This window comes from Mesoplodon mirus (assembly GCF_964341445.2).
Source record: "Mesoplodon mirus genome assembly, chromosome: 3".
Taxonomy (NCBI): Eukaryota; Metazoa; Chordata; class Mammalia; order Artiodactyla; family Ziphiidae; genus Mesoplodon; species Mesoplodon mirus.
In genome coordinates, this window is record NC_138978.1 from 58,461,862 (window position 1) to 58,477,737 (window position 15,876).

General features: G+C 38.3%; 1 protein-coding gene across 1 annotated transcript in view; it reads left to right on the forward strand.

The window, feature by feature from the left end:
• UBE2U (ubiquitin conjugating enzyme E2 U) overlaps nucleotides 1–8,983 on the forward strand; it is a gene marked incomplete at both ends in the record, with an annotated part of 48,513 nt that extends 39,530 nt beyond the window's left edge. Inside the window, 3 exon segments of the mRNA XM_082613676.1 lie at nucleotides 1,415–1,454; nucleotides 1,458–1,503; nucleotides 8,898–8,983. Of these exon segments, the coding sequence (XP_082469802.1) occupies nucleotides 1,415–1,454; nucleotides 1,458–1,503; nucleotides 8,898–8,983 (172 nt within the window).
• Nucleotides 8,984–15,876: the final 6,893 nt, after the last annotated feature.

Consider the following 15,876-nt stretch of genomic DNA (forward strand, 5'->3'; position numbering starts at 1 on the left):
CCCTGAAGGCTAACAGCTTGAAATTGAACAGGACACTGTTGGGAAGGGAGAGGGTCATGGGTCGTCGTCAAATAGACAAAAAACAATGGAGACGATTGTGCCTGAAGATGGTGTATTTTTTTTTCACGAGACAGTATGTTGACAGTTTCCTTCCTCTTGGGTCATTGTTGTCTGCTAAACGATCTGTGACAGCAAATTGATCACAAGCTTTTTCATGCAGAAGATATAATGCAACCTTTCATTTTGTTACCTCCGTTGCCAAATGCTGAAACATTTCATTGGCAAATTAATGTTAGTTTAGTATATCATTTAGTAGTATAAAGCACGCATGTAGCTCTGGAAGCAATAATAGTAGTGATTAATTTATCTTTACCAAGTTTCAGATTTCTACTTAAGTGTGATTACAAAAGCAATAACACACTTGAAAAATGTTAGTCTTAAAATTAGGTGTCCATAATTATCATTTAAATAAATGAATGCATTAACCCATTTAGATATTGCCCCCATTAATTTCAAAATTGAGCCAGATATTAAGGCATCTATGATTTACCTATAAAAATTAATGCTAATAACCTATTATAACTGAAAATGTGCTTCTTCCTCCAAAGAGCTAGGAATTTAAAATTAAAACAGAGATAAAGTCTTTTACATTTGATGTTTAAGCATCTGTTTAAGTCAGTTAACAGATGATTTCCCATGTCTGAAAAATATCTGAAAGTAATGTTTTGTTTGTGGAGTGTTGAGAATCTCTGCATCCAAGAAGATTGTAAGAAAAAAATTGGAAATGCAGTTATTTAAAAGTAAGAGACTGTTTCATAGGTCCCGTTTAATACTTTGTAACAGTCTTTTCTCTCCCATTAGGATTTGGTAATATTAGCACAGGGGAGGAAATGTGCTGGCAGTAATATTAGAAAAGAGTTGTTTATTTTCCCTCATTGAAAGTGGCCAGATTCTGTGTAAAAATTAAACTAATCTCAATTCTGGTGTTTCATTTCTCCTCATAATAAAAAGAAAATAAAGGTGATTTTACTAAAATTTGGCATAGAAATTTAAGAAAGTTGTTTACCGTAGAAAGAGAAAATGTACAGCTATGATGTTTTATTTAAAGTTCTTTTCAATGTTAGTCACGAAAGGCACAGTTATCTTAAACCTATATTTTCCTTTTTATAATATACACATGGATGCACATTTATACTTATTATAGAAAACTGGTTTGGACGGACCTTTTTTTGTGATTTGCATGTATTAGTGGAAAATTATGTTAGATTCATTTGTTAGAAATAACTATGTGAGAATTTGCAGATCAGCCTAATGTCTTGAGACAAGGTATCTGAAAGAGTCCACTCTGATAAAAATAATTTTAAAAAGCAAACTTTCATGCTACTCACTGTCTGATCTTATTTTGTATTTTCAGATCAATTAAATCAGTCTCATTTAATGATTACTACAAGACATGATCTGGAATAGCCACATCAAAAGCCACAGAATATTACAGAACTCCATGTAAGGTGATCTAACCTTGTCTTATTTTTGCGGGGAGTGGGATGGTATATTAATCTCAACATTCTCAGCTTGTCTTGCTTTCAAAGACTAATTGACACATATTTGGAATCTAAGGGTGATAAACTTCTTTGTTGGCTCTATATACTAATCATTCAACAACTGTTCATTTAGTCCCTCTTTTGTAAAGAGTCCTGGACTGAAGTCTGATTAAAAGCCCAAAGGAAAGATAGGCAATTGGACGAATAAAAGACAAAGTTCTCTGTCTTTTGAGGTTTACTTTACTCCCTTTACCCCAGAAGGAAACCTTCATAGCAGGAGGAAACTTTTTGGTTCTAAACACAATTATCCCCAAAGCCAGAGATATTATTAAATAGAAAGACAGCAAGAAAACCTGGGGATGCTCAATTATATCAGTCGAAGGAAAAATCATCTGTTACCATCATACATTAAGAACTAGAAAGATGGAATAGGAGAGCTGGACAACTTTTTGGTCCCATTTAATCTAATCTTTAGAGTACTGTTTCATTATTTGTATCAAAGTAGGTTAGCCAGTCTGCACACATTTACTGAAATACGACTTTGCTTCAGCTGTCCTGCAAAATGGTACATTCTGAAGTTATCAGTGACTTCTGAATTCCCAGATTCAGTGATTACATTTTTTTAGTCCTTATCTTACTTGAAATCCTATTGGCTATGCTCTCCTTGAGTTAGAAGACACCACGTATCCATGGTTTTCCTCTTACCTTCCTAAGCACTCCTCTGCCTCTTTCCTTAGCAATAACTTCTTCATTCAGTATTCTCTGCCCAGCTCTCTTTGAGAGACCTCATCCATCACTGTGATTTTCATTAGCCCACATGCCAGTAATTCCTAAAGCCTCATCTCTAGCCAGGCTCTCTTCTGAATTCTGAATGCATATTTACAACTGTGTAATAAGGCACCTCATACCCAAGCTGTCCCAAAGTGAATTCATTATGTTGCTCCAAAACCTACTATTCTCCCTCTTTCATTACCTCTCTTGGTTAGTGTAGATCACCATTCTTGCATTTACTTGCCAAGCCAGAATCATAGACATTTCCTAGTCCTCTTTATCTCCCTTATTAAGCCTTATTGATTTTATCTCCTGCAACATTACAAATGTTTCCCCTCTACTACACCTCCATGACCACTGCCTTAATTTGTGGTCTCATCGTGTTTCATCTCATCATTGTGATAGTCTACTGCTTGGTTTTAAGAGAACAAAATATCACCCAGAAAAAAAAATCATACCTAGTTTTAAGACACAAATTAGAGCAAAAAGGAGTACTAAGCTTAATAAATATAAAAATATGAGGTCAATAATTTCTAAGAAATTACTTGTTCTTTCAGGATGTTGGTTATTAGTTATTTTGTGATTACACATTATCTTCCTCACTGACTCATAGATTAGTGATTAAGAAAAATAACTTGTTCAAGGTGCTTTAAGAAGTAGTCTTTAACAACACTATCAGTGTAAAAGAGTTTTATTGATTTTGATACCAGATTACATGAAAGTTTACTTCATTTAAAAGATTTTGATTGAGTGCTTCTTAGTCAATTCAGCAAACACATCTTGAGTACTTGCTATGTAAGAGGCTCTGAGGAGCTCAGATGGGTTCCAGGAGGTGATAACCCTTAACAGATGTGGTGTCAGGAGGCAGTTGGCATGCTCCAGGGAATGATTCAGAGTCCAACTCCTTCAACCAGAAAACAAACAGATTGTTATAGGATGGTGCTTTATGGAATAACGTGTAAATATATGAAGGCTCTTGGAAACTCCACACTGCTAGGAAAAAAACAGAAGCACATGCCCAAACAAAGAAATTTAGAAATGATTGTCTTATAATAAAGAATAATTTTAAAATGGAAGTAATAATGAAGTATCACTGGCTGTAATTTCTTCTTCAAAAGAGTTTGACACCAAAATATTTAAGTTGGTTCTTGTTTCTACATCTGTCACTAACCTAGTATGTAATTCATTTCTCTTTGTGAAGGCAATAGCTGGAAATGGTTACCTCTAGCCCAGAAGAATTTCAGAGACTTTGATTCTAGCCCTTGGTGCAAGATTTCACAATCACTCTGCCTCTCTTTCCTACAGAGATTTGTCATAAGAATGTTTCAAAAGCTTTCCTTCAATAATAACCAGCACTTAATTTAAAAAAAGTAAATGTAAACCTTACATGTGCTGCTGGCCATTTTGTCTTTGGATAGTTCAGCTGGATGAGATCCAATACTATCTTTTTTAATGGCTTAATTTCCTGGCAATAAGCAAGATGAAGCTGTTAGATTACAGAATGCGTCTTTAACTACTCAGAAATAAAGGGGGAACTTCTAATAACTTCATTTTCTACAGTTATATTTTTATCACTGGAAAGATTATTAAACTCTTTTGCATATTTTTTATTTTTATTTTTGTTTTTGCAGTACGCGGGCCTCTCACTGCTGTGGCCTCTCCCGTTGCGGAGCACAGGCCCCCGACGCGCAGGCTCAGAGGCCATGGCTCACGGGCCCAGCCACTCCGCGGCATGTGGGATCTTCCCGGACCGGGGCACGAACCCGTGTCCCCTGCATCGGCAGGTGGACTCTCAACGACTGCGCCACCAGGGAAGCCCTCTTTTGCATATTTTTAAAAGCTTTTTATTTTACAAATAGTGATGAGTAAGATTATGTTATGATTTTGAGTATTAACTCTATTGCATATCTTTGTGCCACAAATCTATACATAGTCATGTATGCCATAATACTAGTAAGTTTATTCTTGTATAACACAGTTTACAGAGTATACTCCGTATTGTTTTTCTTGTTTATTTTTAATTGAGGTATAGTTGATGTACAATCTTATGTAGGTTCCAGGCATACAACATAGTGATACACAATTCTTAAAGGTTACGGTCCATTTATAGTTATTATAAAATATTGGCTATATTCCCTGTGCTATACAGTATATCCTTGTAGCTTATTTATTTTATGCATAGTAGTTTGTACCTCTTAATCTGTATTTTTTAATCATCCCAATCTTATTGTCCTTTTATTCACTTATCAACCAATATTTATTGAACACCTAGTATATGTCATGCAGAGTTGTATATCAACCCAATGAGCTCGGCATTATTATTACTCTGTTTTACACATGAGAAAACCAAGACCAAAGGAAGCTAAGTAATTTACCTAAGGTCACACATGGAATATCATATATTGGTAAGAGTGTAAATTCTGGATGCATATTGCCAGGGTTTAATCTTGGCTCTGCAATTTACTAGCTGTGTGACCTTGGATAAGTTTCTTAACCTCTCTATGTCCCAGTTCTCTCATCTGTAAAATGAGAATAATCACAGAACATACATCATAACGTTAAAGCACTATAATAGTGCCTAGTGCATAGTGAGTGCTCAGTAAGTGTGGCTAATATTTATTAGTACAAGTGGGCTGTGGCCCAAAGACTTGAACCAAGTCCTCTGACTCCATATTTGTTCTTTCCTTTATATTATATTGCCTCCATAATATGATATAAAATTGTAATTTCTGTATAATTTGAGATTTAAATTCAAACTCTGAAGTATGTGCAGTACGTTTTCAGTAATTACAATGATTTGCTCATAATCATAGACAATCATATGGGAAAATGTACTGATGATCCACTATTCTCTGTCCATCACTAAAGGATGGCAAATTAAAAGTTTGGCAGGGAACAAACCAATACATCTGGCTGTGGGCAACAGCACCTTAATGACAGAATATGATCCCCATAAGGAAATGTTTATGTTATACGAAAAGAATTCCTTCAGGCCAGTGTACCCTGTAATAGTGAGCGGAGGTTTCCTGTTGTTTGTTTGCTGTCATCAGGACAGACCAAACAGCCTGAAGCATCATGGGAATGTTTGCTTTCACCTTAGGATACTTTCATTCCTTGAGTCTTTGAGCCAGCAGTGAGGGCAAATGTCTCCAGAAATGCATTTAGATGCAAGAAGCAGTATCGTCAACTTCTAATGCAGTGGTCTCAGTCTTGACTGCTCCTTAGAGCCACCAGAGGAGCTCATGCACATTCCCGTGTAAAGGGTGTACCCCCAGACCAATTACAGTAGGATCTTTGGGAGCAGGACCAGGGGGTAGTAGTTTTTACAGCTGCCCAGGTGGTTACAGTGTGCAAGCCAATGGAAAAGCCCTAGTGGGAAGAACCTGATATCAGAAATTAGAGACTCCTAGCCTTATACTAGTTTTGCAGACACAGTTAAGTGAATTTAGGTTAGTCATTTAACCTAATTTAGGTTAGTCTCTGTACCTCATTTTTCATTTCTATTCATTGACAAAAATATTCTACTCTATTTTAAGTTCCTCTATGGTTAGCATAAGATAGTATATGTGAAAATAAAACATGCCAAGGTAAGTTAGTGCTTATATATTTCTTTGGACACAACAGTCCCAGAGTGAAAAAAAATTTTTCAGATCAACCTATACAGATGTTGGACAATAGGTGTGTCATAGAAAAAGCAGAGTAGAAGCAATGTCCAGTAATCCTCAGAAGGAAAGGAAGGAAGAAATATACTACGGAGGCAGTAGAGGATGCTTTTCTACACAGATTACAAAACTGCCACAAGGGCAAGGTATGATAGTGATGGGGGGATTTTAACTTCAAGAAGTTCTGACAAAATTTCACTGGTCCTCATTTCTTCATTATTTCCCTCCCATCAACATCATCCACTGAGCATCTTCTATGTCTATCAATGGGCTTTGTTGAAGACAAGAACATAAGTATTATGATAAGCTTTTTGAGGCATTTACAGTCAGATGGTAGGAGACAGATGAGTGAAAAAATTATGGGGATAAAATAGGAAGTGTTAAAAGTTTGTACAGATACCGTGGCATCTTTCATCTCTTGGATAATAGAGAAAGCGTTGGAGAAAATGAGTCAATAATATAAAAGAAATGAGAATACAGTAAGTCCCCTACATATGAACCAGTTCCGTTCTGAGAGCGTGTTCGTAAGTCCAATTTGTTCATAAGTCCAACAAATTTAGCCTAGGTACCCAACTAACACAATCAGCTACATACTGCTGGTTTTATGCTTGTCTCCAGACATTCTGGGCTTGAAATAAAGATACTGTATTACTGTACTCTACGCCAAAAGTACACAAAAAATACACAAAAGCACAACCACTTGTAGAGTATGCACGCATGTGACAGTGTACACCAGACACATGAACTAACTTACGTGATCGGACATGCGAATGCATGTTCGCATCTTTGAAAGTTCCCAACTTGAAGGTTCGTATGTAGGGAACTTACTGTATTCAGGAAAGATAATCATGCCATTTGGGGTTTCATAATATATAAGGAAGAGACTGCCATACATATTCAAATAGAAAGTGTAGGAAAGGCAATTCCAAAAAATTAAGGAAAGACATGGACTATCCTTGAATAGAAACATCAAGTAAATTTCAGGAGTTCCCTGGTGGCCTAGTGGTTAGGATTTGGCTCTTTCACTGCTATGGCCTGGGTTCAATACCTGGTCAGGGAACTTAACATCAAATAAATTTTAAATTTTGTTTAGGTAGTAATGAATAGTACATGTGAGAACACATTACTCAACCTTTCTGTGTCTGTCTGTTCATCTGTGAAGTGGGTATTATAATGGTAAGCACTGCATATCTACTTTACAAGTACCCCCATATATAGTAAGAATTCTATTAATATTATTATAATCATCTAAAGGAAATAATGAATCCTACTAAGAACTCTGGGGAGTACAGATTTGCTTCCTTAAAGGAAGGAAGGAATATATTCCAAATAACAGTAAAGAGTATTAATGAAGTCTATAAGAATATGTATGTATGTGTGTTTGTGTGTGTTTGAAGAAGATAAAGAATAGATTGGAACATTGCTGGTGAAAATCATGTAATATTAATAGAAGAAAAGGAGAATTATTCAGTTTAAATGTTTTCTCTATCAATGACAATTTTCATCAAGCTGGAAGGGGTTAATTTATCATTGTTAAGAAGTAAGCTCCAGATAAGGACAGGACTGGTGGGGAGCATCTGGTTGGTTAAATAGATCAGGACTATAAACCCAGGACAATTAGAAGGAGAAGAGAGAGCAAGAAAGAGAGAGAGAAAGCACACAAGCGAGCAGGGGGAGGGAGCGGGGAGAAAAGGAAGGATATATATGTGCGTGTGTGAATGATCTGGATTGATAGTATTTTGTGTAAAAACTACCAGTGCTTAAGCATAGTAGGTTTTCTGTAAATTTTATGTGAATTTGATTGAAGGCATAAGGCTTATAATTAACCACAAACATATGAGCCAGTGGTATAATGTGATTTCCAGAAAATACTAATGCATATCTGAGCTAAATTGAGAGAAGTCCAGCACACAGATCGAGGGAGGTAGCAATCCCACCTGCATCTTGCTATTGATATAAAATCAAGATTCTGAGCCAGTTCTGGATGAAAACTTTAATAGGAATATCAACAAGGTTCACCACCAGGATGAGGATGGTTAGGTCTCTAGAAAATCATGACTTAAGAAAAAGTTGAAGGAACTGAGGCTGCCCTGAGAGCTATCTTCAAATATTAGAGGGATCCTTTCCATAGGGGAGGGATAAATTTACTCAGAATTGCTGAGGAGGTCAGAAGGAGGAGCAGTGGAATCTCACAGCCCTCAGATTAAGGAAGGACATTGTGACCTCAGTAACTGTCAATGAAACTGGCAGTCTCCCAATAACAAAGAGACAAGGGGGCTTCCCTGGTGGCGCAGTGGTTGAGAGTCTGCCTGCCTATGCGGGGGACACGGGTTCGTGCCCCGGTCTGGGAAGATCCCACATGCCGCGGAGCGGCTGGTCCCGTGAGCCGTCCGGAGCCTGTGCTCTGCAGCGGGAGAGGCCACAACAGTGAGAGGCCCGCGTACCGCAAAAAAAAAAAAAAAAGAGAGAGAGAGAGAGAGAGACAAGGGATTCATTTAGAGGCTGGATGATCATCTGTTGCAGATTCTTGCTTTGTAGAAGATCAAGATCTGTAATGTCAGTTTCAAACTCCAGGATTTTATTTTTTCACTTGAAGTGCTGCATTAGAATTTTGTTAAACTATGGTATCAGTTTCTGTATGGGTTATTTTTAAACTATCCTCGTTTCTATAAATGATATATAAACAAATATCATTATCATGATAAGTTACAAAGTCACAATCTGTTTCAAGCAATATCCAGTATCACAAAGTTTAAATTAAAAGAAGAAATTTGGAGAGTGTCTGAGGATCGTAATGTGACTTGAACGATAATAGTATGTGTTATTGCCACATACTAACTTAAGGAGAAATAAATTATTGTAAACTTTAAACTATTATTAAAGAATGTATGCATAGCTCCTTTTAAAAATATTCTAATTTCAGTGCTTGAAGATCCAAATTTCATTGGAGAGTATTACAAATGGAAGAAAAATGAGCTAAGACGACCTAAAGAATGGGGTTTAAAGTAAGTAATTTTAACTGTCTAGAATATTATCCTATGAACTTGAAATATCTATTATTCACTTTCTACTAACTGAACTATCAGAAGAAACCCATTGGATTTCTTTTAAACATAAGAACAAAAATAAGAAGTATCATTTTGTCCTTTCCCATGAACCCAGGTGGGAAACAGCTTTGCTATCTACCAGCTGCCAAAGGTGCGGATAGAACATGAACCACAGTGAAGGAATCCCACAATACCTTTCCTATTAATCTTCTTATTTCCATTCTTAACCTTATCAAAATAGAACTTAGAAACAGGAAAAAAGAAAAACCAACCTGTTTACATATCACCAGTTAGTATTTCATTCTTCTCATGGTTCCAAACACCTTTTCCTCCTTCACAGATTGATTTCTCACTCAGGAACCAAATATATTAAATCTAGTGAGGAAGTCTGTAATTAAATACAAAGATAAATTATTACAATATCTTTTGGAATGATTGACTCTTGGACCACATTAAGGAAGGGACCTTAATCTCATCTTCAGTCTCTTGACTCCTAAAGGCAGTTTTTCTGCTTCATCATGTTAGAGCACAGATTCCATCTCAACTCTGTCGTACTGGCTGTGTTGCAGTGGTCATTTATTCTGGAGGGCTTATTACAAAGCATTCAGTGAATGTGCTACCACAAAGCTAGGGGAATTAAAGTTCCTGTTTTTTGTATTTACATCATTTTTATTAGCTCCTTGTTAGCATTGTGACCTCTTTTCTAGATGAAAATAATAGGATTAATAAAAACAATGTGCTGTATTTTGAATTTGTGTAGAAATCAAGGCTCTTAAAATAGACTTTCCTATCCTTTAATATCATAGTTCAGATTGGGTTTTTTGGTTAGATATTCTTTTTTCAGTTGATTTCTGCAGCAACTTTCCTTCAAGCCAAAGGGGAGGAGAGCTTTTGCATTAGAAACTTTTCTGCTTTCAGAGTAAATTATAAGCAGTAGAAAAGTTTTTATGAAGGAGAAGTTGAAGAAGTGTCAGCATGGTTTTTTTCTTGAAGGCATGTTTCAAGTTTCGTTTAAAGAAATCTACTTAGAATATAAGGTTAATTTTGCTGTGACATGACTTCCTTTTTGATTTCCTTTAACAGAACTGCTTTGTTTTATTTGTTTGATTATTGATTCATTATGTAAGGCCAGCATCCCACAGAACCCCAAAATGTAGAAAAAGTAGAACCATGTCATTTTCAACTTATCCACCCACTTCTCCATATGGCTGAAATAACTGTGAACTGTTTGAATGCTAGAACATTTTCCTAAATACATTATTTTGAAGTTATAGGTCAAATTATCATGTGCGTGGTGACCCTGTCAGAATAAAACTCTCACACCTTATGCCATCTGGTGGTTGATGAGAATATATTTAGATCAGATTATAACAAAACATTAATTTAAACATTATTTAAATAAAGTGTCTAAAAGATATTACATTTATCTACATAATTTTATTACAGCATAAATATTTGAGCATGCAAAAATATAAAGTATGGTGAAATCAACTTCTTTTTAAATAATTATTAAAAGTCTCATGTTCATCAAAATACATGAGGTATAGCAAATTGGTCAATTCAGAGTTTCAAGTAGGAAATGTTTGGGAATCTATGCAAGTGAGTAATTGGTCTATGTGTACATGCAATATAATACCTTTTGCATCTCTCTGTTTTTAATATTTGAAAACAGAGAAAACTTTCCTCGCGCTGAAATGTCCCCTTTAAAAAAACCCAGAAAATGCAAATTGAGAGCCTTTCATCTGCAGAGCCTTCAGGAAAAAGAGAGACATATCTCTCTGACCTCATACCCCTCCTCCTACTGTCCTCCCATCCCCTCATCAATCAAGACCCGATTCTTAAGCTACCCTAAATTCTTTTTTTTTTTTCCTCCACTATTGTTTGGGAACATAAGATCTTCTCACCACTTTGTGCTTTCTGTCTGGGATATCTTTCCCAGCAGGGTCTCAAGTTAGGATTCAGTCTGAGTTAAAAGGTGGAACATGGGGCGCTTAAATGCAGGGACACAGGAGCCAGACTCTTTGCATCTGAATCCTGGCTCTGCCAATTACCAACTCTGTGACCTCGGGCATGTTATCTGACTGCTTTGTCCCTCAGTTTCCTTATCTGTTAAATGGCAGTAATAACTCTACCCACCTCCCAAGGAGATTGTGAGGATTAAATACACCAATACATACACAGTACTCGAGGTTCGCTATTATTCATGCTTTTCCTTCAGTTCTCACATGGAAAATCTTTCTTTGGAGGCAGCATGGGAAAGGGCATGGGCTGTAGTGTCAGATAGATCTTGGAGAAATTCTTACCCTCTCTGAACTTGTCTCCTTATCTGTTCAAAGGAGGTATTACCTACCTTGCAAACTTGTTTTGCATTTGATCTCTTGAATGAGATCATATATATATATAAACCACATAGTGTTGGCACGTGGACATTCAATAAATATTAGTTCCCAAGGAGGGGGGTGACAAAAGCCCATGTCCCCCAACGTTTTCAGAGAATAAAAATAGAAATGTAAAAATTGTGAAATTTTCTCAGTCTAGAAACCAGAAAACAACACCTATCATAACCACATTTATTTTAGCCCCATTATGCCCTTGGTTCTTTTCCCTTCTCCGTCCTGTCATCTTTTCAGCCTGGCAAAGTGCTCCACAAGGATGGCATGAAGATCCAACTCCATTGTGTTTGTGGAATGGTCCATGATTCAGGCTCCCATGTCCCCCCATCCTCTCCTTCTGTAACAGTCTGTTCCTGTCTCTTTCAGCACCTGTGGTGGGGAGATTCATCTGTTCATGCAGAGTGACCAGAGCAGGACTGTTCTTGTAGCTTTGTATTCTCTGCACTTAACCTGGTACCTGGCACTCAATTAGTGTTTCTTGAATGATGCATACTTAACCCTGTTTCCCCACTTAATAGGAGGATTAAAAGTGAAGGTAGTTACTTTTAGGAAAAGTAAAATGAAGGTGCCCATTCTAATGTAGAGATTATGGTTATATTTTGGGTATTCTAAGGGTATAGTCATAGAACAGTGATTGAAAACTGGAAATATAAATGACTGTCATGAATATTTTATGCAAATTCTTAAGTTTTACACATGTTTTTAGTTAGTATTAATAGGAACTCATTGGCATTATAAGCAACTCATAAATATTCATTAACTGATCATTTGGTTTGGCGTTCATTTCTAAGGCCTTTTTTTCTTTCCTATTGCCTTGCCGGTCTTTTGGCTATTCATGCAAATACTTTATTTCTACCAAGACATGGGAAAGAATATGAATCTAGAATCTAATCAATAGTTCATATTTATTTTCTCAGGAGAAAGTGAAAGATACAAAGTCAGAAAACAGTGGAAGCTATTCTTTTGACTATCCTTACTTAAGTGCATATAACACTACTTTTACATCATACTCTATAACCAGTTATTGCTAATATGATCATGGAAAGAACAATGCCAGTCGTCTAAGCTTTGTCAGGCAGCAAGTTATCTAAATAAAAGTTATCAATTTGGAGAAGTTTTACATTCTATGTAGCTTCAGGAAAGAATATTGCCCTTGACCCTACTTTGAAATATCTATACAAAGGAAACCGGAACTAATATGGCGAAGCACCTACTGTGTGCCAGGCATTCTCCCTTCATTTCCTAATGTAATACTGGCCACACCGTGGAGTGGACAGTTATACTTCTAAGTGTAAGCACATGCCTCTAAGTGTAACCCAGGAGACTATCAGCCTTCTTCAAAGACACAACAAATCAACCTACACTCCAAGTCAGACCACTTCCCTTATTATACAGACATAGCTTCAAGAGAAGTTTCCTAGACTCCCTTTTCAACTGGATTGTCACCCCTAGGTTTCTGTACAGAAATCGTGGAAAACTAGAGGTAGCTCTATCTGTAGTTTACTAATGAGAGAAACATGAGGCACAAAGAGATTAACCAACTTGCCCAGTTATTGACAAACACATATTGTTTTTGAAAACTAAAACTTTATTTCCTATCTGCCATTAAAATGTGCTTATTAAAAGCTTAAGTTTTTCAGGTAAATGTAAAAATATTGCCCACCCAGTTGCTAGCACAAAGTCTGCTTTTGTGGAAAAGTTTTGCAGTTTTTCAGTCAATCTTAAATTCTATTATTAAACAATGTTAGTTCCTTTTTCCTTCTATATAAAATAATTAGCATGTGTTATATCAACTACCAACATAAAACATTCTTATATTTATAAAATAAACTCTTAGTTGTACTGTGTTTTAAATTAAGGAGTTAATATATATTATTTCTAAGTTCCTGTAGTGTCTGATTTTTGAGTGTGTGTTTTAACTCACAAAAATATGTGATCTTCCTCTAGCATAGCTATGTTTGATTCCAATTTCTCCAATTATATAGAAAATATTTATGCTGAGTACATTAACTTAATGTATGCTTATGCTATCCTTTCAGGGATATTGAAGTTAAACATTGTTTTTGTAGGTTTACATAATTATATATTTAATGCATTTTTAAGGAGAAATGCTAGTTTTTCATTCCCCAAAGATTAAACCTTGAATGCCATCTAGTGGTTAAAGAGAGAATTGGCATTAGAATGAGCATAAGAAATGTCCCTTTTAAAATAAAGACATGGATAGTTCCGGGTAAGATGGCGGAAGAGTAAGACGCGGAGATCACCTTCCTCCCCACGGATACACCAGAAATACAGCTACACGTGGAACAACTCCTACAGAACACCTACTGAATGCTGGCAGAAGACCCCAGACCTCCCAAAAGGCAAGAAACTCCCCACATACCTGGGTAGGGCAAAGCGGAGAGATTCCCGCACAGAGGAGCGGTGCCGAGCGGCACTCACCAGCCCGAGAGGCTTGTCTGCTCGCCCGCCAGGGCGGGCGGCGCTGGAAGCTGAGGCTCGGGCTTCGGTCGGAGCGCAGGGAGAGGACTGGGGCTGGCGGCGAGAACTCAGACTGAAGGGGGCTGGTGTGCCACAGCTAGCCGGCAGGGAGTCCGGGAAAACTCTGGAGCTGCCGAAGAGGCAAGAGACTTTTTCTTCCCTCTTGGTTTCCTGGTGCGCGAGGAGAGGGGATTAAGAGCGCTGCTTAAAGGGGCTCCACAGACGGGCGCGAGTCGCGACTGAAAGCGCGGAGCCCAGTGACGGGCGTGGGACGCTGGGGCTGCTGCTGCTGCCGCCGCCGGGAGGCCTGTGTGCGAGCACAGGTCACTGTCCACACCGCCCTGCCGGGAGCCTGTGCAGCCCGCCACTGCCGGGGTCCCGGGATCCAGGGGCGGCTTCCCTGGGAGAACGCACGGCGCGCCTCGGGCTGGTGCAACGTCACGCCAAACTCTGCCGCTGCAGGCTCGCCCCGCACTCCGTGCCCCTCCCTCCCCCAAGGCCTGAGTGAGCCAGAGTCCCCGAAGCGGCTGATCCTTTAACCCTGTCCTGTCTGAGCGAAGAACAGACGCCCTCCGGCGACCTACACGCAGAGGCGGGGCCAAACCCAAAGCTGAGACCCAGGAGCTGTGAGAACAAAGAAGAGAAAGGGAAACCTCTCCCAGCAGCCTCAGAAGCAGCGGATTAAAGCTCCACAATCAACTTGATGTACCCTGCATCTGTGGAATACATGAAAAGACAACAAATCATCCCAAATTGAGGAGCCAGGAGTCAGTGCTGGGCCTCTGAGGTGGGAGAGCCAACTTCAGGACACTGGTCCACAAGAGACCTCCCAGCTCCACATAATATCAAACGGCGAAAATCTTCCAGAGATCTCCATCTCAACACCAGCACCCAGTTTCACTCAACGACCAGCAAGCTACAGTGCTGGACACCCTATGCCAAACAACTAACAAGACAGGAACACAACGCCACCCATTAGCAGAGAGGTGGCCAAAAATCATAAAAAGTCCGCAGACAGCCCAAAACACACCACCAGACGTGGACCTGCCCACCAGAAAGACAAGATCCAGCCTCATCCACCAGAACACAGGCACTAGTCACCTCCACCTGGAAGCCTACACAACCCACTAAACCAACCTTAGCCACTGGGGACAGACACCAAAAACAACGGGAACTACGAACCTGCAGCCTGCAAAAAGGAGACCCCAAACACAGTAACATAAGCAAAATGAGAAGACAGAAAAACACACAGCAGGAGAAGGAGCAAGATAAAAACCCACCAGACCTAACAAATGAAGAGGTAATAGGCAGTCTACCTGAAAAAGAATTCAGAATAATGATGGTAAAGATGATCCAAGATTCTATTTCCCAGATCCAAAATCTTGGAAATAGAATAGACAAAATGCAAGAAACAGTTAACAAGGACCTAGAAGAACTAAAGATGAATCAAGCATCGATTAAAAACACAATAAATGAAATAAAAAATACTCTAGATGGGATCAATAGCAGAATAACTGAGGCAGAAGAACGGATAAGTGAGGTGGAAGATAAAATAGTGGAAATAACTGATGCAGAGCAAAATAAAGAAAAAAGAATGAAAAGAACAGAGGACAGTCTCAGAGACCTCTGGGACAACATTAAACGCACCAACATTCGAATTATAGGGGTTCCAGAAGAAGAAGAGAAAAAGAAAGGGACTGAGAAAATATTTGAAGAGATTATAGTTGAAAACTTCCCCAATATGGGAAAGGAAATAGTTAATCAAGTCCAGGAGGCACAGAGAGTCCCATACAGAATAAATCCAAGGAGAAATACGCCAAGACACATATTAATCAAACTGTCAAAAATTAAACACAAAGAAATCCTATTAAAAGCAGCAAGGCAAAAACAACAAATAACACACAAGGGAATCCCCATCAGGATAACAGCTGATCTCTCAGCAGAAACTCTACAAGCCAGAAGGGAGTGGCAGGACATAATT